We start from the raw sequence: 27,806 nt of genomic DNA on the forward strand, positions 1-27,806 counted from the left end.
CAAGCTGGAGTTCACAGCCACAAAAGATGTCAGGGTCGCCAACTTATCCACCGAACGTCACAACTACCGGTACACAATAGGCCCTGTGCAAAACGGACTTCACAAAGAAATGGCTCCCAGTTGCTTTCCTTCAAATAGAAAAAAAAAACAGTTCTGTCACTGGATTCTAATCAAAAATCCATCTGGGAGACTTGGAAGTACATGTATACATGTAAACTGTCCAGTCATTTCGTACTCTGACAAGCAGGGCTTGCAGTAATTGTGTACAATTCCACTGGGCGTTCAGGTTCATGCAATGTAGGACACTGACTTCAGAGCGCGTGTACACTGTGCATGATGAAGTGGGCGAAACCTCTATGATGCAGAAACTAAAAGTGACGACGCAAGCTTCAACTGGGTTGCTGGCAGGGGATTTACTGCTCCTTTTTTTGTGGTTCCCTGTTTGGGGAAATAATGGGGATAAGTAGTGTTAATGAGGATTATCTTCACAGTTTATTTAATTGTTTATTTATAGGCTTGCCAGTCATGGTGTGAAGGCAGAGGGGGTTTAAAACCTTTCTTCTTATCGTTTCGGTTTGCGGTAACACCATGTGGTAATAACTACTGCTTAGAAGATATTTAGTTCTGAAAAGAACTTGTCCTGCTTATTATCAACTTCGCTAAGTAGTTTTTTGTTCTGATAAGAACAGTCCTGCTGTAAGCTCTATTAAAACGAACTTGTCTTAGAACTTACAGCAGGACTGTTCTTATCAGAACAAAAACCTACTTAGCGAAGTTGATAATAAGCAGGACAAGTTCTTTTCAGAACTAAATATCTTCTAAGCAGTAGTTATTACCACATGGTGTTACCGCAAACCGAAACGATACCGATACTCCACAATGCAAAGCCTCAAATCTTATACCTTTCTTCTTCTGTTTTCCTTGAACATGCTCAACACTGTACACTCCAGAAAAGTATTTTGTACATTTGTAAGTACAGTACCTACTTAAGTCTTTCAGAGTTTTGCAGGAATTTGTGAACTCTGACCAGACCAGACAGCATCGAGCAGGAAGTAGAACGGCCTGGTACCCCACAACATGTCAACCAAAAAAGGAAGTAAAACCAAGAAAAATCCCCCCCCCCCTCAATTTGAGAAACTCTGACAAGCTCACTCTATAGTGAATTGGCTTGTCTTTCGATACTAATTTGAATAGTTTGAGAAATAGCAATAAAAAAGCTCCCTGAATCCTACAAAAAATCATGCATGCATATGTTCAGTACAAAAATTACATGTCAACTCTGTTACATGTATCTACGGTACCCAGATTGGATGGGCAAGTTTCAATCATACCTTAAACATTATTCCTCCATGCTTTCATGTACCATGTGTGCAGAGAAAGGGGCCCCAAATAACGACCGACTCAAAATTTATTGGCAGTCAGAGAGGGAAGTTGTATACAGAATTTCCCCTCAAAAAGTATAAACAATTAACTTTAGGAATGGTCAAATTGATTCGGGCGAGCTGTCACTTGTGTCAAGAACTTTAACATGGCGGGGAAGATTTGCGACACGAGATCACTGTTATTTACTGGTTTGCCTTCAATTTATTTAATGCTGTAAATCTTGTTCTTGAAACATGTCCTGAATTTTGAGCATGGGCCATTTTAAAAGAAAATCAAGTTATCATCACTGGTGTTTCCCAAATTTAGTGAGAGGCATCCTTTTTGTTTTTAGTTTCTGGCCCCAAATCTCAACTTTTTAGGTGAACTGTAATTACATGAAGAAGTCATGATGTTGGCCTAATGCAACTATTTTTTTAGTTTATCTCACTCAGTGTAAATGTACTTACCACTAATACCAGTACATGTAATCCCATAACCACACACGAAACCACAACAAGAAGGCTAATTGTAATTATTTAATGCTGTAAATCTTGTTCTTGAAACACATCCTGAATTTTGAGAATGGGTCATTTTAAAAGAAAATAAAGTTTATCATCACTGGTGTTTCACAAATTTAGTGACAGGCATCATTCTGTTTTTGTTAGTTTCTTGCCCCAATGCTCAAACTTTTTTAGGTGAATTGGAATTACATGTACAAGAAGTACCGATACATGTAGTTATAATTTCAGTGTTGGCCAAATACACATGTACATGTACATCAAGGTGCCAGTATGGCATCTTTGGTGGATAAAACTATGATAAATACTAACTAAATTCCATCTATAGCTCCATGATAAAACTGATCAAACACAAGCATGGTTTAGACACACATCTAAAATGGTAACATACATGTACATGTACACACAAAGTAATGTACATGTACATGGTACAGGTACATGCAGTAAACTCAAGTTAAGCTACATACATATGTGTACAAACATGAACATCTACAATGAATACCTGACTAGGGGTTGTTGAAGTGTTACACGCCAACACGACAAAGTACTGGTACTCACTTGACGGGCACATGCAGTCCTAAATTTTAAGTATAAAATGTACATGTACATGACCTTCAGTCTGTCGATCTTTTGTGACTGGTTTACAATTGGGGCAAAATGGTGCACCAACACGGTCAATGGGTACAAAGTGTAATTTACAAATAACAATGGAGAAAAAAAAATGCTTTACTAGTCTCTGTACCAGAATAAATAACTCCGGGGTCTTTGCACAAGCTTGCTTTAAAACCTACCTGTATACAGTCTACAATGTAAGTAACAATTCCAACTGATAATGTTCATCCTGTACAATAAAAGCATGTGAACTTCATGGGAAGCATTCTCAAGGATTGCATTTAAAACAAAAACTACACTGCACGGGCCCTTTAAGTCGTTTTATAGAGGTCTCTAATCATTTTCCCATTACTGAAGATAATCATTTTCCCATTAAACTGAAAAGAAAAATTGAAAGAAAAAGACCTTAATAAAATAATAGAAGGATTTATGAAGTGTGAAATGTCTGTGGAAATTTAAAACCAGCAAGTTTTTTCAGGGAAAAACTCATTCAGATTTTCCCATTAATTTGATAACTAATGCAAAGGCTGATAATTACTGTTCAGTACGTGTACATTTCATGGTTGAATTACACTGGCTTTGAAAGGGCACACTATCAAATGACAAAGTGCGTTTTTAATACTGCGTACAATGTACTCGGTGTACGTATCCATTCAAATACTCTGTTATTGAACAGTGCACAATGAAGTATGGGAGTTCCTTTCCAAGCCAAGGTCACCACAACACAAATAGTAAATTTATAGTAGGCCCTACCGGTACCAGATTAGATGCATGTACAGTGTACAAATCCATACGTACATGTACAGAGTGATTCAGAATGATCTGGACCAAAGTTCACCATTTTTTTGGTGGCAAACAGAGTATATTGAGAAAAAAACGTAGTGTTTCAATAATCATATTACGTCTTCCATTCAATTTTGAATTGTCAAATTAGTGGCTGTGGTGAGAGGTTACGCCATTTTCATTTTCCATTCTACACACGGAAAATTTGATTTTACCTTTTGTAAATGTGTCAATAACTTCAAGTGAGTCAGTCACCATGACTACATGTAGGTTTTTTATTATTAAATATTACACTGCTTCACATCACTACGCAATTTCAATAAATTTGTTGAACAATGGAACCGTGGTCAGAGTGTTTTTAGCGCGTGCTCTTTGCTAACGCTTTTCTTCGAAATGGTACAATACCATAGGCCTACATGAAACTTTCACCAAATATGTCCAAAATACCAGTACCAGAATATCTCATGTGCACTTGTTTTGATAATTGCTGCATATTTTGAATATTTCCTTTAATTTGGGTCCAGATCGTTCTGACTCACTCTGTTGTAAGCTCGAAAAATAGCACACTATGGGGAACTCACACATAAACTAAACACTTTATGGGGATTAACTAACCAAACTAAACTAAACTCGGGATCTTTGAAGGGAACGGTCGTGAGGAACCGAAATAATAGAGACAGGAAACAAAATTCTAGATTTCAAACCCCTAAAAAGATATTAAAACAGGAATTTATTTACAAAAGAAAACGACTGCAATCTAAATCATCCCTAAAAAAAATAAAAATAAATAAAAGCCAAGACAGACCAAAAGTAAAGAGTAAAACCAATGACCAAAGGCCAAAACAAAGCAACCTAAAACCATAAGCTAAAGATGAAGACTGAAGACAAAAAAGAGAACCAAAAAGTGAGACTAAACCAAAATAACCTCAAAGTCAAACCAACAAAAACCAACATTGTGTGAATTCTACTCTTTGACAGAAAGCAAAGACTGGGTAGCAGATGATACACCCAGGGCATGCAGGGCAGGCTAGGCATGGCAGGGTGCACCCAAGAACAAGGTGTTCAAAAGAGAGCAGAAATGTGCAGTACTCTCTTCTCTGCCGCTGGTCTGCTACTGCAAACAAAAATAGTTCTACTTCCGGTTTCCCTACCTTACCTACCCTATATTCTGACAGCCCCTACCCTAATTTTTTTATTGGAAAAATGAGAAAATAACACCCCAAAACCATCAATTTCTACCATTTACCCTTGACTACGAAAAAGCCTCCGTATGATCGTACACACACAAAAATTGCAAAAAAGAAAATTTCACATTTCATCCAGATCAAAGTAAACCTTCCCTCGAAATTATCGATCTCTACTTATATCTCAACTCAGGTGGCGTATTTAGTAATTCTGTGGCCGTTTTGAGGGTGAAATCTGAATTTTTGGGGGCAAATACTCAGAAATAGTTGGTTCGTAAATTAGTTGAAATGCCATGTCTGACATACTCAACTTGACTTGGGCCCAATCGCATCAAATGTTAAAAAGGCGATAAGTTGGGCCCAAATTACTCAGGCTAGGCTAGATCATGATGGTCCACCATTTCTGTTCCTTGCTTATGCTATCTTATTTATGAGCATCATATTCATGATTCATCATTCATGTCTTTAATATCGCACATACTGTTTGACTGAGTGATTTGGCATGGAGGAAGGAATCAGGCAGTGAGCATGGTGAGGGAAGCAGAAGAACATGAAGAAAGGATCAACATCTGTGCCTTTTCTAGTAATCCTTACTTTTAGGACCCCGTTCCTATATAGGAAGGGAAAGACTCGCCAAAACAGTTGACTAAATGACACTCAAAATTGACATTCTGATACTTCGTGGCACATCTGAACAATTGGCAATGACACCTTCTTGACTTCTAAAGACTGCTTTAGCCTGCAAAAGTCACTTTGGTACTGGACAGACATCTGCAAAAGACAGTTTTGAACAGAACTCGTAAAAATAGAGGTGTCCTAAAAGTAAGGATTACCCCTTTTCTCTTCCCACAATTCTTGTTTAGGCCTAAATTAAATATATTCATTCATTTGATTTTGACATTTGATTGTGCATGCATGTTGTGCAAATGCACTCAGTCAAGCAGTTATTTGCGCAGATAATGGCTTAGGAAGTCAAATCAATCACCAACATCAACTTATCAATAATGACAATTATTATTGACAACGTTCTGATCTGTGAACGATCAAAAATTATTGTATTGACTTACCGTGAATTCCAAACTATATGCGTTCAGCTCAAAGAGCTGTCGCACATGAGGCACGCTTCTGCACCGTACCGCCACGTCTCCAAAATAGTGTCTAAAACTAGACTAGGCCCAGTTGTGATTTTGATGCACTACAACATGTACACTGCAGTGTCATGGCATGTCGTGTTCACGATCGATTCATCGCGCGCGATCACACCTCGCTCATTCACTTCCTACTCAAATAGCACCACCAAGCGACTGCAAAATGTATGTTGACCACGAGAGGGCGCTGTCACTCATCAGCGGTGAAGTAGGTCAGTGGCGCGGCGGCCTCGGTGCCGTTCTGGTTTCGTTTGATTGCCTTCTGATCTGCCGGGCTCTGAAGCTAAAATAGATTTGGGAATTTCCTGGAAGTGTAGCTAATGTATAGCTTTAAAAATTCTAGTCAGATAATCACAAGTTTCGAAACCTTTTCATTTTTTGCTTCTGGTTTGTCAAGTCCATTACGATGTTACAGACGGGAAGATTAGGGCTGTGTGTGTGGAGAGATCCAGACCATGGAGCACATCACTGATGCCTGCCCCATCTACAAAATCTCCAAACGGCGTCCCTGGACTCCTGGAGTTGGAATCGGACCTCTACTTAGCCGAGATGTACAGATGGATTTCTTACGAACAAGCGAAACATTTAGCCTAATGTTTTTAATTTTTGTATTCACATTAGACACCAAATGAGTTTATAAATGTTGTTTATGTATAAATAGTACACAATAGAGGCAAGGAAATGAGAGCAAAAGCCCGGGCTGTAATTTCATTTAAGCACACGTTTCATGATGGTTTTGAAATTGGTTCACCCGTGGAACAATTCAAAAACCGTAAACATTACAGCGTAGAACTTTGAAGTTGCATAAGTAATAAACATTCGCAGGAACGTTTGGTTACTTAATGATCATGCATGAATTTCAAAATTACGAAGGAACATTTATCTTTAGAAAAACCCAAACAAAATGACCGAACTGACTGTAATTGAAAAAAAAAACCTAAACATTGCAATTAGCTCATTATAGGCCTACATTCGTTCAATTCAGCACAATGTGTTTAACCTCAGCACAGCACAGCACATTGCTTGACCTCATGACAATTTTGAAGTTTACGCTTCAGATTTTAAAAATCTCAGTTCAGAAAAAAAGAGACTTCCTCTTTAACTATTAGTACAACATAATTACTCCGCATGATCCTACCTTGCACTTTTGTTTTCACATACGATCGGCACATTGTGCTATAATTAGTGGTTTTGTACGCCCCTTCAATGTTCCCAGATTAAAATTCCAATTCAAAAATTAAATCCATTATCTATAAATTCAAATGTACTACATTACAAATAAAAGGAATTTAACATTGTTTATATATATTTACTCAGCGTCTATTGTATGCATATAGCACGTACTGACGTTAACACCAATGTGTGAAAACTTTGCATGTATTACTATTTAATCAAGGAACTTGTGATGAATCACAAATCATCGCATTTCTATCTCAAGGTAACCACAAAACATCATGTATCACAACTCACAAAGCGCTGAAATGACAGTGAGATTTTCTTTTTTGACTGTTCAACAACCTGTTAATTGTGACTGGACTTGTGAATTGACCAGTGATTTACTTGATTCACTAAATACACTCTACTTCGACTACAACACTGCCGTTTGCTATGCTATTAACAATTTTCCCCACTTCGGCAAGATGAGGCTTCTTAGTTCCTCTTCTCCAGCGTCACCCAGATTTCCTCCTTGGGCTTAGTGACCAGGCCGTGGACGGACTCCACCACCTGCCCGGGAACGAGGTTGAACTTGAAAGCGCGGCAGAGGATGGCCAGGGAGGTGGAGACCCCGGCGTAGAAGTAATGCTGCCCGGGGCAGACGCGTTTACCAGCGAAGCCGAAGGGCTTGAAGGCTGCCTGCTGACGTTGCGTGAGCCGCCCCTTGCTGAAGCGCTCCGGATCGAATCTAGTTAGGCCATAATGCTCACAACGTTAGGTCATTTTCACGGATATGCTACTGGTTTAAGAGCTCGTCAACTTTAACCGACCTTACCTGCCTGACCTGCCGCTTTTCATTTCAGTTTAAAAATGGTTGTTGCTTCCAACTTAGGAACAATTGCTGTTGGATCATGCACTCGGACTTTTTAGTAACATTGCATTATTTCGGTATGGCCGGCTACATTCCCTACCTAAAGCGCGATGTTAATTTAACCCCGCTTGGGCCAATGGCTAAAATAATATCATTTCCTATAAATTAAACACAGGGACTGTAACGTGTTACCCTATGTCACTCCGAGGTTAATGTGTGTCCGTAAAATTAACCAGTTCATGATAGTTCTTCCTTCGGCCTGGTCTGGATTAAAAGCCCGCGATGCACGATTAATGTAGATCGAGATTGTTTAGACTTCTCCGTGGATCAAACCTTGATGATTATGTTTTTAATAAAGGAAGTCTTTTTAATCCCCCCCCCCGCCAATTAAAAGCAGATCATTAAAGTCTGCACGGTGTACCTGGTCCCACGGTAGGATTAACATAGAAAGTAGGGGATAGATTTTGCCAAAATGTGGCCGTCAAAACTTAATTTGCATTGACATTCCTATTGTTTTGTCAGTCTCCATTAATGTCTGTATAATATAATTATATCCTCCACTTCTTTCTTCTTCTTCTTATTATTATTTTTTTGAAAATTCTGGTGTATTTTTTTCCTGCCATTATTACTACTATTACTGTAATAGGGCGACAGGTTTTGCGAACTCCGTCCACAATAGGGCGATACACCTTATTGAGGCGACAAAATAACTGTCGCCCTTTTATGAAAACGACCCTTAGGACAAGGAATTTTGATGTCGCTAACCATATAGATCGATTCCTCATGGTCCAATTAGTATAAATACTAAATTTCGTGGAAAAAACATAAGGTGAACTTGGGTTAGGTGACAGTTTAGGTTTGTGCACAAGTCTATGGGAAAGTCACCCTATTGGGGCGAAAAGAGTTATTATTATTATTAGTATTATTTTTTTTGGAAAATTCTGGTGGTTGTTTTTTTCTGTCAGCTTACTTCTTTGGATCCGGCCACAACTCTTCGTCCTGAAGAACCACACCGAGCGCATGGAAAACTGGAGTCTAAATGAAACACAAAATCTTGTGGAGTGAATGATAGAACTTACTGAAAAGACGTTGGTTCTTGATTTTTTTTAAAATCTTTTGAGGGGGGGGGGGGCGGAGGGAGTACTTGTGCATATAACAACATGCAATTTGAAGTTGCCAACAATAAAATATGGAATCGAGTGGTCAGGAAAATATAGCATGAACGAGTGGAAGCTGATCAGAGACAAGCTTAATTTTGTTTTGGTTCCATTTCCTGTATTTTTTTTACTGCTCAAATAGCCGTATATGTTACTGATTATCTTCGTATTCTCTTCGTATACGAAGAGAATACGAAGATAATATATATATAAAGATTAGAAACGTACCCTAGGAGGGATGACGTAGCCTCCAAGCTCCGATTCGTTGTCATCAAAACGTGCTGCGTATGGAGCAACCACAGACACGCGGAGACTCTCGTCAAGCACATGACGGAGATAACTGGGGGAGAAGATAATTATATAGGCTCAAGTTTTATAACACAATTTGTGTTAGTGAAAAAGACTCAAAATACTTCCCCTAAGACAATGATTAATCAATTAATGAGTGCAGCGCTGCCGTATGAGCAATTCTTCGTCTTAAGACATATACGTACTTGAGCTTTTCGAGATGTGAGCTCTCGACTTCGTCGCAACCGACAATCTCCTTGATTTCCCGGTGCAGTTTGTCCTGGCACTCCTGGTGTTTAGCCAGGAAATACAAGGCCCAGGCCATAACTGTAAAATAGAGCGAGCACAAAAAGTCTATTCACCGCAACACAAAACAGTGAATAGTCTACATATATAATGTGATTTATCTTTTATTCGGCAAGGATTAAACATTCGGCAAGGACGTCAGGTTGGCGTAGCGGTACTTTCCTCGCCTTCCACCGCTGTGACCCGGGTTTGACTCCTGCCTTGGCCAATATGTGGATTGGGTTTTCAGTCCCTGCCTGATTCCGGTCAGGCATTTGGGTTTTCCTCAGAATATTCCTCTGGGCTTTTCCTCCCACCTCTAAAACTGTATTTTTTTCTCATTGTCTTCTCTCTACAGGTTTTCGAGCTGCAGTGCCTAGGGTACTTTTTAGGAATCCTTGGTTTCATTACTAGAAAGAAATAAAATAAAAATAAACGCTTCTGCATCGAAATAGCGAACACATTTTTAAACAAATGCGCTTTTCCAATTACCAAAGTAATTCTAAATTTAGTAAAAGCAAGCATATAGTGCTTCGAAGGTAAACAACATTAAAAATTTACTATAAAAAAAACTATTGTGTTATAGTTACAATCTGTAAATAGATATACGTACGGTATCCGGAGGTGTGGAATCCTGCCACCATGAAGGTGATGCAATCGTCTCGTACCTGATCTTCAGGCAGCTCATTCTCAATCAGAACATCAATGAACACCTGGTGCCCGACTGTTGGATTAGCTCTACGTTGCTTCACCACCTCACGAACAGTATCGTGCATGTAAGCCACAGCTACGTTATACGAGGATTGAAGTGGTGTTGGCGGTGTTTTTAAACTTCAGGTTTAAATGACTAAGCTGTTGATTCAGTGGTTAATTGGCAATGGAATCTCCAACCGTTACGTATTTTTCTGAACATTCTTGCAAAATCTTGTATTTAGGATGTTATGCTCTTTCATTTATACATCTACATTGTACTGACAAGAGTTATATTCTAGAGGCGCGCAATCTAAAACTTGGTAGTTAGCACGTTTGGGAGGCAAGTGATCTTAAGCTAACCTTCTTTGAATTTCTTGTCTCTGTCGCTGCTTTCAGCCGGCGGCCCTTCAGTCAGCCTGGCTTCCATGTCATCCCAACACTAAAATCCAACACACGAATTATGCTATCAAAAGGAAAACTATAAAGATCACCCCTAACCATAACCCCTTTTGCCCTCTTGGCTAAAACCCATCCTCAACCCTGCAAAATCCTCCAATTGCCACCATGAAAAATGACGCAGCCCCAATCCTCCAAAATCATCCGTTACTTCCTGAATTTGTTCCGCGGAGGGGTGATCATTGCCGCAATTCTTCAAAATCCTTAAATGCTCACTGCGGGTTGAGGCAGTGCCGATGACATAGAAGCAGTGCGGATGATATCGAGCACAATTACAGAGCTCACTACATGGTGTAATGCATATTCTTGGAGATCCGTAGCTCATTCGTGGTCGAAATCTCTACGAATTCGATACGAATGTCCTACGGATATGCTTGGGGTTCTGCTAACGAAGATGTATGTTTTATTTGTAGGAGAACCTTGGTCATCCGTTGCCCAATCGCAGACAACAGTGGCATTAACATCATTATTCTTAGTAATACCGTCGATATTCTTCATCAATCCGTACATATTCTTGTCAAACCGTGGTGTATTCGTATAAAGAAACCATAGGACAGTCGTGGCTTTCCATCCTGAAACCGTAGGTCTTTTAGAAAGTCAAATTCCGCTCCACGAATCTGGACGGTTCATCGTGATCGATTGATTTGTGGTATACATGGCGGGCGGGGCTCACTCACGCTCGAGAGAAAAGACCAACTCACCGTTTCATAAGCGTGGCGAAACTTGGTGATGTTAGCGTCGTCCCGGAAATAGTCTCCGAACGACGTTTGCATAAGACCCTTGATGGCGACGGCATTGCAGTGCTTGATCACCGGGAGATGCTCGTCCCCTGGCAAAGATGCAAGCTGTCGCACGAGATCATTGGCTGACTGAAATGCGAGGAATGAAATGCGAATGGACTTTAGGATTGAAGTTCGACCCCCCTTGTAATGATTTTGTTGGTATGTCCTAGCTATTTGTTAAGGCTTGTAATGCTAATAGACCTGAGTCATAATGACGTCATGCTTGCTTTGTTTAAATGTGCGCTGTCCTAACTGGGAAGGATTCCTAAGGAAAGCACAAGTACACGAAGTTCGACGTCATACATGTCTCAGGACTATTGGCCAATCAGGCCACGCTATCATTTATATTACGACGGCCCTTCCAAAGGCAAACTGTGTGTGATAGATCTTGTTCAACTACTGCGTCACGGACAACTGGCACATAAAGCGATCTGATACACCGTGCCCCCTGGAGACATGCACACAATAGGGAACAAAAGATATCTCCACAAGGTTTTCAAGAAATAGATATATGGATTTTACTAAACTAGGAATTTCCAAGGTGGGTTGATTTGTCGCAAATGGAAGAGTTTTAAAAATGGGATATTAAGTCCAAATTTCAGCCAAGGAAATTAATTCTGGTTAAAATAAGAGCATTTTGAAGCTACAATTTCAAACTCGAAAACTTTACTACACGAGAACAAAGAAATGTCTCCACAAGGATACAAAATTCAGTATTAACGAGCACAACGTTTTATCCGTTGAAGGGGCATCGTGATGTAGTACTCATTAGCTCGGATTCGTTATAGGCTTGATCGAGGCCCTGACATGCAAGTCCCGCAGGATGAGTTTGTAATACCAATACTGTGTCTACCATATTACAACGTTGTACTAAGGCAATACCTCATTGAAAGCCTCGTAGAAATACTTCAGAATCTCGTGGCCAAAAGGCTTATCGTAGATATGGCGCCTCCCCTTGCCGTCGGCCTTGTTTGCAAACTGAATGGAGTTGGCGGCCAGAGGCGCGAATAATTCGAAGAGTTCGGCTAAATGAACAAAAGGAATTCAGAAATTGAAACAGACCTCACATCTAAATCACGTAGGTTATATACAATGTCTTGATGGAGGAATATGAAAATAATATCCTCGTCGAAGGTTTCATGGAAGTCATTGTAGAACATCGGATCTTTTCCTTTTCAGTCCTCACCACTGGGGCCCTTATTTTTTTTGTTTACAAGTTACGAATATTTTGTCTCAGAAGAAGATCTTCGGAGTACTCCATGTAAACTAATCAAGCGTCACGAGTTAACTTACGAGGGCGATCGAAGAGGACAATGTGCTCCTTGAAGAGTTCCGGTGAGGCGATGCTGACGGTGTACCTAGTTCCATACCACAATGAGGCAATCGGTCCGTATTTCTTGTGAAGATTCGCCAGGAAAGGGTGTATGCCACCCGCAGCCGCAATATCTGGCAAATTGCCTTCTCTATGAATTAGTGGAGAAAATATAAGACGACTCAGGTTGCACTGAAGTACGATGTTCATCATTGAACTATGATCTTCATCGATCAAATACAGCGCAACTTAGCTCAGCGCGCAATCTGATTCGTAATTCTCACTAAATGGTGATGTGCTTGTGATTTTTGTATTTTGTTATGCACAACGTTGGGTGATATTTTTTAGTAAAAGGAAGTTGAGGTGCAACACATGCCGGTATTCCCCCTTTCACTTGATGTCCCACCCCATTACCCAGACTTCATAGGAGTCCACATACATTGTACCTTTTATCAGTTAAAACCATGCCAGGGACAGATGTTTTCTTCGATGATTCCTGAAAGAAAAAAAATAAATATGTGAATTTACCTCAAATAATTTTGGGTTATAACCCCTAAAATTTTGGGGTCAATGACCAAATATCACAGAATACGTATGTTGAGCACATTTTTGTATGGCAAGAAATGCATACCGTAGAGAGTATTGTGTAGCTAGGGGTGGTAATGGTTGACCAAAGCTAATTCTGAACATGGCAATCTTTAAACCATTACTTCTTGCTTATGCAGGGCGAGTAAAAAAAAAAACCCGAAACCCAAATGTCGGGACTATTGTTTTATTAAAGTTCTGCGTGTAGCACTTTCAAAATCTAGGACTGTACATGAAAGCCCAATTCAAAAGCTTTCGTTTGGTACAAGAATCATTCAAATCGCTCACCGTCCTTATCAAGTTACGGAATTTAGGCACAACCATCGTTTTAAAACTTCTGTCCAGGGAGCACAAAAAGGTGTGCGTTCTTTCAGCAAAACGAAAGCAATTCACACACATCCTTATGTGATTTGTTTTCGTTTTGCTGAAAGAACACTGATCCGTGGACAGAACCTTAAAACGGTGGTTGTGTTTAAAATTCCGTAACTTCAAAAATACATGAGTGATTTGAATGATTCTTGTACTAAAAGAAAGCTAAGTGAATGGGGCTTTCATATCCTACTTCCAAGATTTTGAAAGTGCTACATGCAGAACTTCACTAAAACAATGGTCCCAACATTCGGGTTTCGCTTTTTTTCACTCACTCTGTATTGTGATGTTATGGCGCGTCATGAGCATCAAGTGGTCTCCCAAACCCGCGTTTGTAACCGATGATGAGACATTAACAGAGAAATCGGGTGGCAAATTTGTTAAAAACTTACCCCGCCATACAAATAAATGACAGCAACCAAGACCAGCACAATCGTCACAGCGAGTAGGGCAAGGCTTATCATTTTGGTGTCTGTTCGGGGCAGGTGGTACGTCGATCAACTCCACTGGCAAAATTCAAGAACTTGGCATCTGTTATTATGTACGTACAACAACACCGAATACTGAGCATCAAATATCGGTACATCATTCACAGATGTACAAAAACGCCACGTACCTTGTAATTAAGTTCCGGCCCTTTTAGCTTTTTGCCAAACACTACGTACATCAACGTTGCTTTATATATACTGATTCCCATTTAAAACAAACAAATTAAATAAAAGAATAAACAACGCTATCAGGCTTCAGTTTGTACAGGGTCATAATAATTATTATAGGCTATGCCAATTAATTAAAGGACATGCATGGCCAATACGGTGAATAAGTTAACAAGGTGCATCATTATTGCCCCAAATATGCGTATATACTCTTTATTTAGGCCTACTACACAAGATCAGGGGCAGGGGCAGGGGCAGGGGCAGGGCGGGAGCAGGTCGTTTTTGACGTGAATTCTGCCAGGTTGCAGGCGCTACATAGCAGTACATTGTGAAATACAATCATGTACACAATACCCCAAAGCCACCTTAAAGCTATAGTCCATCACTGATTTGCAGCCATCCGAAAAAGTAACTGGCGTATTATTGTTGAAAAACATACTTGGTTGAAAGATAGTAAGTGGACTAAACTCCCTGTGAAATTAATCTTTCTGGCAAGCTATTATTTGAAGTAATCAACGAAAGAAGGCCTTTCCATCGGTGCGTCTTAAGACGCACCGTAGGAACATTTAAATTAGTAGTTCGTTTTGTTATTCGGCGCAGTGCGCGCAAGCATTGGCACGACGCACAGGCGCGCGCGGTTGCTATAATTCGTCGGATCAGTGCGCAACATCGCGTATAGCTGCAATTCAAAACAATTCAAAACATGATTCAGCAACTTTTGATTTGAAATTGAGATCCTAGAATGCTGTTTCTCTCGGAATATACAGCTGAAGCTGAGCTGAAACTTCATCAGGTTAGTTGTTCAGTATCCTTCATTAGATTTTGAACACTTGTTGCTTCAAACGAACAAAATGCACAAATTACAAATGATGGACTATATCTTTAAGTTCCTGCAGATCGGATATACATTATTGTATTATAAAATTATTCCTAATAATAATTTTACGACTTCGTAGAAATGCTGGGAAACACGCTGAACCGATGGTCTCTAAAGGCTAGCCCCACTAGTGTGGCCGTCGGTATGCTGCGCTGTAGCCCCACTAGTGTGGCCGTCGGTATGCTGCGCTGAACCTTTGAGGTTCAGCGCAGCATACCGACGGCCACACTAGTGGGGCTATCTAAAGGCATACTTTACCTATCTAGATTGTCCGGCCTGTCCAGCTCGTTGAAAAGAGTTGACTGAGCAGCAACAGCTGTAACTGTTGGCCTAAGTATATTGCTCACTGATATGATATAAATGCAGACTGTACACTTGTTGTGACATCCACCATGCGGAACGAGTTACACGACCCTTGTCCTACAGGCGATATTTTTTTTTTTACACAACTATCTGGGGTACTTTGTGCGCTTTCCTATGGGGCTTGGTTTTTATAACCAGGCTTGAGTGGAGGCTACTATTTTTCAACTTGGTACAGATTTCGGACTTTATTTCCCTTTTTAAAAAAATCCTCCAGAGCCTCAGATCAGGAAAAGAAGAAGGAAATTGCTGCTATACAAGTAGTATCCGACTGAAAATTTTTTTTTTTAAGATACAACTTTAAATTGTTGAAAAAAAAAGAGCAAAATCTTTGTGGGCAGCGCGAGGAATCGAACTCGAGACCTCCGATCATTAGCAAGCATGCCTAAACCACTAGGCAACGGCGGTGCTCGAAAAAGCCCTGCAATTTATAAATTATATACTTTCACACATGTGGAGAGAGTATACGCGCGCGCGCGCGTAGTAAAAGGTTACATAATTGTAGGGCGCCGCTACGCGGCGCTCTACAATCCTATAACCGTGATTCAAGTCGCCTGAAAAATGGGTACCCTGTACTATTGTGTAAATAAAATATTCGCGTCCTACAGGCCTGCATGGCTTCTGTACGGAAGCGTAAAAGGGACACGTACAAACTAACAAAAAAGAAATGTCATAATTATATTTTATCTCATAATTATGACGTATTATTAAGTCATTGCAATGACTTATATCTAGTAATAATGACTTAGTATTAAGTCATAATTATGACTTGTATCTCATAATTACTTAGTAATTGCTAAATCATAAATATGAAAATATCTCATAATTATGACTTATTACTAAGTCAATTTATGACTTATATGTTGTAATAATGACTTAGTATTAAGCCATAATTATGAGATATCATAAGTCGTAATTACGACTTGATACTAAGTCGTAATTATAGGATATGTCATAATTTTGACTTATAAATAAGTCATTATTATAAGACATAAATCATAACTATACAAAAAATGTCATAAATATGAGATATGTCTTAATTATGATGTAACAATTACTAAGTCGTTATTATGAGATACATATAATAATTATGACTTAATACTAACTCATTTTAAGATGTCATAATAAAACTATGACTGAATAATAATGCATATTATTATGACTTTCATTTTGTTTTTTTAGTTGGTATTATGTCCCTTAAACGCTTCCGTACTACTGACATGTCACATATCAATAGTTATTTATAGAGGCAGGACATTTTTGCACACGCTTTGTGTATGTATACGCTGTTCGGAATGGTTTAACAATTATACTTTATAGACTTGATTCAGGTCTGACTACATTCGAGGGCATGACTACATTTTTTTGTGTGGCTTGTCGGGGGGGGGGGGGGGGGTCCCCCTCGCGACGCCCATGGCTGGACAACTTGAGGCAAAGACACAGTGATACCGATTCACTGAGTATAATCAAAATGCGGGTTTTATTTAATTTAAAGCACAAAACTACAATGACCCGTTTCACAGGCCAAACAGACAATTTGCAACAGGGAAACCACACAGTTTTCTGTATTATTTTGCTAACGTTTAGTACCACCAAATTTAACCAAAAAATACAGAGCAATATCAAAATACAGGAGTGGACAAAAATGTATAGATGTAAGATAGACGTGTTCCTCCATTAAAACCTATATTTAAATATTCTCTTTGAGTCGTATACATTAAACTCACGATCTTAAAATTTCACAAATTCCAATTTATGGAGTTGCTCACGATCGCCACCACGTAGGCCCATCACCTCAAAAAGACAATCATATATGCCAACTTCGTCGAACTGCATCCAACCGACTACACCTATTTCTGTTAAATTTTACATTTTTTTTTTAATATAAAAAAGGCAAGAAGAAATCCATAATTGTATAGAAAGTCGGCCAGGCCTGCATTATGTCGAGTATGCAGTGTATACAAGTACAAAAAACCGGTAGTAGCCTAGGTAATAGAATTACTCGTAAGGCATTCCCAAAGGAGTACCTAAGTGTGACGTCATTTAGAACCAGAAGATGTAGTGCAAACGAATGGAGTACGCGCGCGTGTTGGTTCTTGGCATAGGGCATCCGGTTCGTTAGTAAACACGTCATACACGCGCGCACGCCACTGATTACTAGCGCCCATTGGCTGCAAACGCTCGAACTGCGTTAACATCCGGTTCAAATCGTGCAGAAAGTGCTGGAGGTGACGTCACACTAACGAACCGGATAGGGCTGAATCACGCGCTGTTTTTTACACACATTTTGTGCGTGTGACGTATTCACTTCGGTACTCCATAGTGCTGTACCAAATAAACATAAGAAAATAAGAAAAACATATTACAAATCAGGCTCTAACCCCGCTCCAATCAATGTTGTTTGTTCAACTTTCAAATTCAAATTAAAATTGTTGGGAACTGAATAATAGAATAGTAACAAAGTAACAAATGGATCATACTTTTCCAAACATTTGCCTGCTTCCTGTTTTGAAAACCAGAACTCTTTCGACACAGCCTTGTTGTACCTTAAAAAGCAACGGTGAGTATAATCAGTAACTACATGATTTAAACTCCTCCTTACCAAAGAAAATTAGAATACTGGAAAAAGTATGAGCAATTTCTGCTCATCACACTATTTACGTCCAAGCAAAATGCAACTCGTTTAGGGCAAGTTGCTCTTTGACCTTGCTCCTCTTTATTCTTGGTCGGTAATAAGTAACTGCTTCATTAAAGCTTGACAAATGCCTAGTGATAAATTTTTATTTAACTGAAAATACTGCTGGGAAAGAGGCAAGTAAGTGCTGCTTACCACATTTTGCTTGACTTCCATGCAGGTTTGCCACTCTTGGAGCATGGAGTCTCCTTGATCTCGATCCTACTTGTCATTAATAATATGTAACTGCTTCAATACAATAGGCTACCCCTTTCCGTGCCCTCAAAAAATCTTGAATTCGTGCTTATTAAACTTCAGACGAATGCCGATTAATTTCGAGTAATTTCAGACCACATTTTGCCAGCCTCCCGAGCAGCTATGCATCTAGAGGGGGCACATCTCACCGATCTAGGTCCACTTTGTTCTACGTTGGTAACAAATACGTAACTGCTTCAATTACTGCTTCAATGGTTTCTACATAGGGTGCCGCTGTTCACATACATGTACATGAGCAACACATTAAAATACAGTTAATACGAGACCCCCAAAATTGTGTATGTTCTTTGTTATCTAAAAATGTACAGTAGCCACCGAGATAAAGCAGGTTATTTGTCATGCTTTATATCATGCTTAAAAACATATAATGACCAAAAGGAAACGACCCTTCAAAAACACCGAACTCATATTATTTAACTATGCACCCTAATTGCTTATACATGTATTATAATGCGCCAAAAGCAAACGACCCTTTAAACCACTCAACTCATATTTATTGAAATGGAGAGCATAGCAGAAGACAATCTGAGTACTTTCTGATAGCCTCTCGTGCTAGCCTCATGTTGCTATCCTCCCAAGCAGGTATCTCTAAGCGAGGACACAGCTCATTGGCCTTTTTAAATGTAAAGTAGCCACTGAGATAAAACAGGTTAGTTGTTACGCATCTTACTTACTTATAATGTAAAGCCCAGAAAGCGAACCCACTCTGTTTAATTAAATGAAGGGGACTGCTGAAAACAATCTGAGTAATTTCTGCGAACCAAATGTTGCTATCCTCCTATTAGGTATGCATCTCTAAGAGAGGGCACGGCTCACTGGCCTAGGACCTCTTCTCTAGCGTCACCCAGATTTCATCCTTGGGTGAGGTGACCAAGGCATGCTTTGGCTCCACCACCTGCCCGGGTACAAGGTTGAACTTGAAGGCGCGGCAGAGGATGGCCAGGAAGACGGTCACCTCAGCGTAGGAGAAGTGCTGCCCGGGGCAGACGCGCTTGCCGGCAAAGCCGAACGGCTTGAAGGCGGCCTGGTGGCGTGGAGTGAACCTCTTCTCACTGAAGCGCTCCGGGTCAAATCTGATGAGAAGTTAGATCGACAAAAGTTCATTAGTGCATTCCAGTGTTGAAGTCAAGCCTACTGTTCAGTCATTACAAGTCTTCACGTCACCATCACAAGCCCATCAAAAGTACGGGCATCAACAAAATCTTTATCATGTCAGCAAAATCATATGCCGGAATGTTTAGCGCCACCTGTATTACCCAACGGGCTCCGTGCGCCAACGTATGCACTGCAGCCCTACAGGCTGGAATCGAACCCACAAGATCTTACGGTTAGCAACTTGCGTGATTTCAAGTCTTTTAACTATTTTTTACATTAATTTTTTCCCCTGTACTATGAGTTCATTCCAACCACACCTGTCTAATTAGTCAATGAAAACTCACTTATCTGGTTCAGGCCAAAGTTCTTCATCCTGAAGCATAACACCAAGAGCGTGGATAACTGGAGTCTGAAAAAGTCACACACGAGTCAAATGGCCTTAAAGTTATTTCTTAAGAAAAGGCAAAGGTACGAGATACAATTTGGTAGGTATTACTCGTAATCAAAACTGTATAAAAGCCAAAATGATATGACAAAGGTTCACAGATAAATGCCAATATTGTGGCACTCTAAAAGCTGTAAGTCCAAATCAAGCGTTAGTTGATATTCCTTGTTTGTTTACAACGGTCACATTGTTGTCAAATTACTGACTGGTGAATAAGTAAAAGTATGCCTTCAGCAATTAAAATGCAAAACATGCACTGATTTCCATTTGTGTCAAGTGCCAAGGCTCATCAGGTGCCAAAGCAAAAGTGCCAAAGCTCAGGTGCTGAAGCTAAAGAGCCAAATCTCAGGTGCTGAAGCTAAAGAGCCAAAGCTCAGGTGCCAAAGTTAAAGTGCCAAAGTTAAAGTGCCAAAGCTCAGGTGCCAAAGCTAAAGTGCCAAAGCTCAGGTGCCAAAGCTCAGGTGCCAAAGCTAAAGTGCCAAAGCTCAGGTGCCAAAGCTAACACGCCTTCTTCCCATAATGCAAATTCAGTTACAAATTGGCTGCATACACTTGATTACAGGCAATTAGTCCAACTGCAGAACAAAATGAGTCCGAAGGTCTTTCAAGAAATTATCTACATGCATGTGACTACATTTAAGTTGCAGTGCCATCTTTAGCTGCCTACTTACCCCTGGTGGAATTACGTGACCCCCGAGTTGCGATTCGTTGTCCTGAAAACGGGCTGCATATGGAGCAAGGACAGACACGCGCAGACTCTCTTCCAGCACTTGACGCAGGTATCTATGACAACCAACAACCAAATATTAATGGCAGACAACCTGATGCAAATAAGAGATGCGTGCATGTACAGTAGTACTTTGATCATGTTGATCAAACATATAAGGGCCAACGAAGGTGCTGTTACTTGAAACTTCTTAAAGATAATGGAATCAGATTAGAATTACTTCAATGAACTTGATCAATTGCAACCTTGTATCATACTACAAATGGAACAGACTGTCGAAAGAGAGTTGCTTGGAGTTATAGCTTTAAGAGACCACTTTCCGGTTTTACACACTTACAAGTGTTTGCTTATTTGCATAATCTCAGAATTACTGTACGTTCATGTTATAAGCCGACTGTTCACTTCGGGAGTTTATCCCAGTGCCTTGTCGGACTGTACATTGTATATGCCTGGCTACTCCACAAAAATGTGGCTACTCCAAAAACAAATGTCTTTGAGTACAGTACAGCAAAGTCCTCCAAAACATTTGCAGGGTACAGCTTCATGTATCTACATGTATATCACTATACATGGATTTCATCATTTGTGAGCATTTCCGAGATGTAAGGACTTAATAGCCACCGCTGTACAAATTGAGATGCAATCAAGGTAACAACAATTTGATGAACATCATCGATATGTTTAAAAAATACATTTCCAGAACTTACGGGAGACTCTTGAGATCTGAACTCTCCACTTCATTTTTGCCAACACTTTCCATGACTTCCTTGTACACTTTCTCCTGGCATTCCTGATGGGTCGCCAGAAAGTACAAAGTCCATGCCAACACTGCGTAAAGACATGGAGAGCCCACAGTGTCAGTTATGATTCATTTCTGTCGTCCAATAAACCGTCCCATAAACGGTAGATCATTGCGAATGATTCCTCGTTAGGGGTAAGGTAAAGGTCCCATAGCCATTACTGGCCATAAGGGCAGTGGGATGGTAGAGGTCCACTGTGTCTTGGGCGCGGCATATGAGTGGTGGGGCCCAGTCCTCTCCTCTCGCCGTCTTACCTTCCCTGAACGAATCGGGTACCAATTTTACTGTTGGGTCGTCAGAGAGAGTTTTCAAGTTTTTGGTCCGATTGGGATTCGAACCACCAACCTTGCACTCTGTAGCTCCACGCTCTAACCGCTTGGCTACGAGGCCCCACTTATTAATTAAGGGATACTTAGAGCAGTGCTAGTCGGAAAATCTAATGTACGTACATGTAGGTCCACCTCAAAAATATTTTAAGGATTGAGATAAATTGGCAAAAATATTGGCCATTTTCAAGTATTTTCAAACGAGGTAATCAGTGGCTCCGAGGAAAAGTTGCATGCCTGATTACAGTCACATGGTTTTTAGGGCTTTTGTCTGCAAAAATTCCAACCAAGTTTTAAATCACAAAACACTCACGGTATCCGGATGTGTGGAATCCGCCCACCATGAAGCTGATGCAGTCGTCTAGTACCTGATCCTCAGGCAGCTCATTCTCAATCAGCACGTCAATGAACACCTGGTGCCCGACTGTCGGATTTTCTTTGCGTTGCTTGATCACATCTCGGACAGAATTGTGAAGGTACCCCAAAGCTGCATCAGGAGTTGGAAGTATACATGTATACGGTTCAGTACATCCCCTATACATACGCACAAGTACCCCCTTAATTAGCCCTAACCTCTTTTTGCTAAGAACCATCCTCAATCCTCCAAAATCCGGCACTTCTGTTCAAATGAAGGATACCCAGTGCCTCAATCCTTCAAAATCGTCAGACATTCCTGCCTCTCAAACAAGCCAATTTGAACAAGTTTAACATCTCAACTTTTCACTGCAAAACTTTTCTAACCCTAACCCTGCTGAACCCAACATGATCCAACTACGTCAAATACCCGATGGAGCCTGTTGGATTGAGCAGTTAACCCCTTGTGTACATTCCTGATGCAAAATGTTGGATTCAGCAGGCAACTGAACCACATTAAAACGCATTGTTGGACTCCGTTGGAGTCAGCAGACAACTGAAAATGAGGCACAGTGGATTGTACAGGAAAGTCCGGTTGGACTCTGTTGGATTTAGCAGGGTAGTCCTGAGGAAGTACTAGGGGGTTAGGGTTGTACAAATCGCTTCGCATTTGTTTGTGCATGAAGATGGTTTTTAACCCTTTTCCTGCAAATTATTTCATGTCCTTACTGAGGCTCTGTCAGACACATGTGTTTGACAGACAAAACCCATTACAAGTACTTAGTGAGACCGTTAGAAGAGCAGAATTCATGCAGCAAACAGCAAAAGTTTTAATCAAAATTTACCTTCTTTAAACTTCTTGTGTCTCTCAGTGCCCTCCTCTGGCAGACCTTCCGTTAGACTGGCTTCCATCTCATTCCAGCACTGAAACAAATTTAACAAAAACCAGAAGGTTCAGTAAATTCCCACGACTTCCCCTCTAACCCTGATTGTGGTTAATACATATACTCAGGAAAACAGTAAAACAATTTTGTGGCCTCAAGGTGTAATTCACAAGATTTTCATACTCGGGAAGTATCCTAAATACGAACACATTTCAAATACAGCAAATTTCTCTTGGAACGTATTTTGACTTGAGCTGGTCCTGATAGTTGTCTAGACTATTCAAACCAATATTGTACAGCATGTCTCCAAGCTTTCTATCTGAGAGAGTGTGATCCCGTTTGAAGCAAGGAGGTGGGTTGGGGGGGGTCGGACATAATTTGATGCTTTGGACCGCATTTTATACCCACCTTCCCTATTAACTGTTCCTGCAAGTCAGCCGAAACAGCTTTGTTTTCGTTAAGATTGTTTTTGTTAATTTTTTTTCTTTTTCAGACTCCTTCCATGGGCTTTGTATAATACGCTTTTCTTCTACCATGCCACTTGTGCACTTTTACCAATCTGATCGACTTAATACTTGGCATAATGGATAATAACAAAACTGGCTTTACATTGGGAGGTTTGGGAGAACCATCTAAAAAACAGGCTTTTCTCCAATGGAATTTAGTTAAACTCTGCAGAAACATAAACATGTACTCACAATTTCATAAGAGTGGCGGAACTTGAGAATGTTGGCATCATCCTTAAAGTAATCCCCAAAGGATGTCTGCGTGAGGCCCTTGATGACGATGGCATGACAATACTGGATCAGTGGCAGATGCTCATCTTTAGGCACGGAAGACAGCTTCTTCACAAGCTCATTGGCTACCTGGAATGTGAAAAGTATGCCTACCGGTGTTTCTATGTTTGGTAAAAAATGGATCAAATCTGCAGTGACCCAAATCTGCTGCTTCAATCAAACTTTGTGAGTACCTACATGTATGTAGCACCATACATGTAGGCCCACGCATGTTCATGTGCACACGATATGTATCTCGATACCGACTGAAGTTCTAAAATTAAAAGTGCAATTAACTATTTGTGCACAGAATCTTGAAAATATACAGAGTATACATCCTGCAGGCATAAAGAGTACATAGAGTATGTAAACATTCAGAGAATGTACAGGGTGTACAAACTGCACTTTATGAGGACAGATATAGTGTACAGGGAGTAAATTTCTCCATGTACATTGTGTGCACACGGAGAAAACAATTTTCTTTTCGAGGTCAATAATCACTAGTTGCCATCAGCTCGATTCTAGGATAAAATACTTCATTATTCATACCTCATTGAAAGTCTCATAGAAATACTTCACACTGTCATGCCCAAAAGGGACGTCGTAGATGTTGCGCCTCCTCTTGCCGTCGGCCTTGTTTGCAAACTGAATAGAATTCTTGCCAATCAAGGGCTCAAACAGAGCAAAAAGCTCAGCTGTTTGGAGGAAAAAACAAAAGGAGGATTAATCAACATTTAACACTGCAAATTTCACAGCCTAACTTTATTATAAACTACATTTGCAGCTATCGCACACTGAAGTCTTCGATTTAGCCAAAACCCGTTTTTAACAAAAAAAAGTCTGCGCAGACACGGCTTAAAAGGTTGTATTAACTTACGAGGGCGATCAAATGGCCCAGTGTGCTCCCTAAAGAGCTCTGGCGAGGCGATGCTGACGGTGTACTTTGGCCCAAACCAGAAGGAAGCAATTGGTCCAAACTTTTCGTGGAGGTACATGAGGAACTCATGCAAGCTTCCTGCAGCTCCAATGTCCGGGAAATTGCCTTCCCTGTTCAAAAAATAACACAAAAAATCATACTTAATTTCATGTTAATGGCCCTCCCTTAGCAGTCCAACGGTATTCCTTTATATCTGAACAATTCACTCTGTACGTCTATCCCTTGTTACATGTATGTCACACTTTCCAATTCACTCCAACTTTTCGAATTTTCACTGTTATCATGGTTATAGTATGATCAGAGGGCACTGGCAATGCCACCGAGTACACAGACCAAAGTATAGGAGTCTGTAGTGAGGTTCCAATTAAGGCCCTCCAAATCCCTCCAAATCAGTATCATTACTGACCGGCTTATAGCACTTCAATGACGTTGTTTTTGTTTAAGCTCCTTAATTCACTTGGCTGGTGAGTCAAGCATCTTTCAATACACTGTAGCTGAAGTTGGCACATCCAATTGATGGCAGAGTCTCTTCTCTACCATGTGAAAAAAATATGGTTAAATTTGGTTTTGCATTATTGGCCATATACCCAAGTGCTAGGTACACTTTGCTGAAAGGCAGACTTTTGGCCAAATTTTATTCACCTGAACTTCCTATGTCCTATTTGCTAGGAATCATCCTCATCCTGCAAAATTCTCCAACTGGTACCAAGTCAAAACAATAAAATAAATAAAGGATTTTGCCTCAATCCTCGTTGCTTCTTGAATTTGTTATTGGCGAGACTACTGCCTCAATCCTTCAAAATCCTCCAACTACTGTTGAGGCAGTGCCAATGACACCAAGGAGCAGTGCGGATATGGCTGAGCATAAAACAAGGCAAAATACAGCCTATGACCTTGAACTGATCGACACATAGTTTGCCATTCTTCCCCAATCCTCTGAATCCACCAAAAATGCCCGACTCATTTTGGAGGATGCAGGATGATAAGGGTTAATCTTCACTACCCCTTAAATTTCCCCATATCTCTTCCAAGAATACCACCTTCCAAGATACCCTTCCAAGATGTTGTTTACTGGTACGTACATTGGATCTGAGGGGTCCATGCCAGGGATGGTGCTCTTCTTAGCTGATCCCTGAAAGAAACCAGTGCAGATCGATGATTAAAACCAAAATTGAGCCAGCTCACACGATGTTCGTCTGAAATCCCTTTCTCATGTTTGTTTTGGGACAAAATGTCTCAAGCTCATGCACTCTGTGCACAAGCACCCCCTCAGCAAGTCTTACAAAGGGAAAGTTAGGGAAGACTACCGAAGAGGACAGTCGAACGATGATCTATGACACTTAATGCTCATGCAAAGACACCGATGGATGTGTCATGCTTACTTTGCACCATCCATGAATGAGCCAGTACACACAGACAGTGTGTCTCTCCCACTTGGCAATAGATCCCTCTCATATGACGTCACTTCCTACAGATTGTCACATGCGTTGGCATTTTGGTCGTCAAATTTTCGTGAGGTGCTATCAGCTGCACCGTTCTTGCGAGCAACATGCACGCGTGTTCAGAACAGGCTGCACACTGCGCGATTACTGATTGGCGTTGAACACGCAGTTGTAATTTTCCTAGGAAGATGGCTGTCTATGAGAGGGGTCTGATTAGTCAGTCATCTAATTCCCTTACCGGATATAGGTAAACGACGGCGATGATCAGCGCCACCACAAACGTCACGGCAAAGATGGCAAAGGCAAGCATGCTGAGCAACTTGGATCCTGATGTCAACACCAAAGGAAAATTACATGAGATGGCGACATTTCTAAGTTTTTTTTTCCCCAACCCCCCCAAAATAAGAATATTCCTTTTTTGTTTTTATTATTTTACATGTGTTAACATGTCTCAAACATTTTATTGCAGAGTATACATTTTCTTTTTCAGATTTGTGGCTCTGGATTGTTTTTAAAGGGAAATAAATTATAAAGTCCGAAATTGTAAAATGGTCTGATTCCCATGTTGTGAATACGAAGTTACAACAATATTATGTTGGCACACACAAAAAACAAGTACAAAAAAAACCAGTAACTGCGCATGATTATTTTTTGGGTTGCAGATATAGGCCCCTAATCTGTGAAAATTCAACCACTAGCACTACAGCACAGATCTATTCTAGACATCAAACAGCGATCATTCAATAACCTTTCTGGCTGTGAAGATGATCTGATGGGCACTTCCTGAAACTCTTATGTCGACACTCCCCAACACGAAAGCTACAGTACTAGTGCGCACACGTCTCACACGACACTAGCACATGCACTGTCGGACTAGCTATATATAGGCTAGGCGGCCCGGGAAGCTAGCTAGCTAAGGCCAGCCGATTTCACGAAACTTTAGTTTATGGCGTAACTCTACTTGCGCCACATCGAGAATTAGATAGAAATCGGCTGCAGGGCATCATCACTTCCTGGCAGGGTGACCGTAAGGTCAGAGCCAAATTCTGCTAAATGCACATCAAAAATCTGTCAGATTTATCAAAAATACGCCAAATCAGTCCCCAGAATTACTCGAAATACACTATAAACACTTAAAATCACATGCAGATTGGTAGTATTTCCTTAATTAAGATCCAAATTGCATAATAAACAATCTAGTCACATAAAGATGATGTGAAATTATTGGTTAATTTCAGGCAAAACACGGCCGGATCCGGCCACGAGGAAGTCCGTTTCCCAGTGAACCTCAGCACCTAGACCAGCCAACCTGTTCCATTATGCAAGGGTTTGTTTGAAAGGATTGAAGCTTTTTATTTCAAATGTACACTTTTTTTGTTCAAATTTGCTGTTTTTCTGTCAAATAACCATTTTTACATAATTCTGCCAGAAATCTGCCAAAAAAGCCATTCTGTCCAATTTTCTGTCAAACTCGTTTTTTAACAAATATCCTGTCAAAGTTAGCCGAAAATCGGCTAAAACGGTCACCCTGCTTCCCTGGATTCCAAACCCCATACAACAACAGGAGATTATGCATAATGCAGCAGACACGAATGCGTGACCTCTATCACCCTCCTT

General features: G+C 40.4%; 2 protein-coding genes across 3 annotated transcripts; both read right to left on the reverse strand.

Moving 5' to 3' along the window:
• Positions 1–5,522: 5,522 nt before the first annotated feature.
• Positions 5,523–15,505, reverse strand: LOC119745728 (cytochrome P450 20A1-like). The gene is made up of 12 exons (XM_038222274.1): positions 15,352–15,505; positions 13,953–14,091; positions 13,053–13,102; positions 12,588–12,757; positions 12,177–12,319; positions 11,214–11,381; positions 10,417–10,495; positions 9,977–10,150; positions 9,285–9,405; positions 9,019–9,130; positions 8,604–8,668; positions 5,523–7,510 (listed from the first exon to the last, which is right to left on the reverse strand). The coding sequence occupies exons 2-12, from the start codon at positions 14,022–14,024 to the stop codon at positions 7,258–7,260; spliced, it is 1,407 nt and encodes a 468-aa protein (XP_038078202.1). The 5' UTR covers positions 14,025–14,091; positions 15,352–15,505; the 3' UTR covers positions 5,523–7,257.
• A 2,835-nt stretch (positions 15,506–18,340) lies between these two features.
• LOC119745967 (cytochrome P450 20A1-like) lies at positions 18,341–27,209 on the reverse strand. 2 transcript variants are annotated; one of them, XM_038222689.1, is made up of 12 exons: positions 26,938–27,209; positions 26,428–26,516; positions 25,830–25,879; positions 24,688–24,857; positions 24,360–24,505; positions 23,733–23,900; positions 22,996–23,074; positions 22,110–22,283; positions 21,378–21,498; positions 20,615–20,726; positions 19,843–19,907; positions 18,341–19,476 (listed from the first exon to the last, which is right to left on the reverse strand). In XM_038222689.1, exons 2-12 carry the CDS (start codon positions 26,497–26,499, stop codon positions 19,224–19,226), a joined length of 1,410 nt encoding a protein of 469 aa, XP_038078617.1. In that variant the 5' UTR covers positions 26,500–26,516; positions 26,938–27,209; the 3' UTR covers positions 18,341–19,223. The 2 variants fall into 2 exon arrangements, with proteins under 2 accessions (XP_038078617.1, XP_038078618.1); XM_038222690.1 differs by having other exon boundaries at positions 26,428–26,519.
• Positions 27,210–27,806: the final 597 nt, after the last annotated feature.

This window comes from Patiria miniata, unplaced genomic scaffold (genome assembly GCF_015706575.1).
Source record: "Patiria miniata isolate m_02_andy unplaced genomic scaffold, ASM1570657v1 HiC_scaffold_7, whole genome shotgun sequence".
Taxonomy (NCBI): Eukaryota; Metazoa; Echinodermata; class Asteroidea; order Valvatida; family Asterinidae; genus Patiria; species Patiria miniata.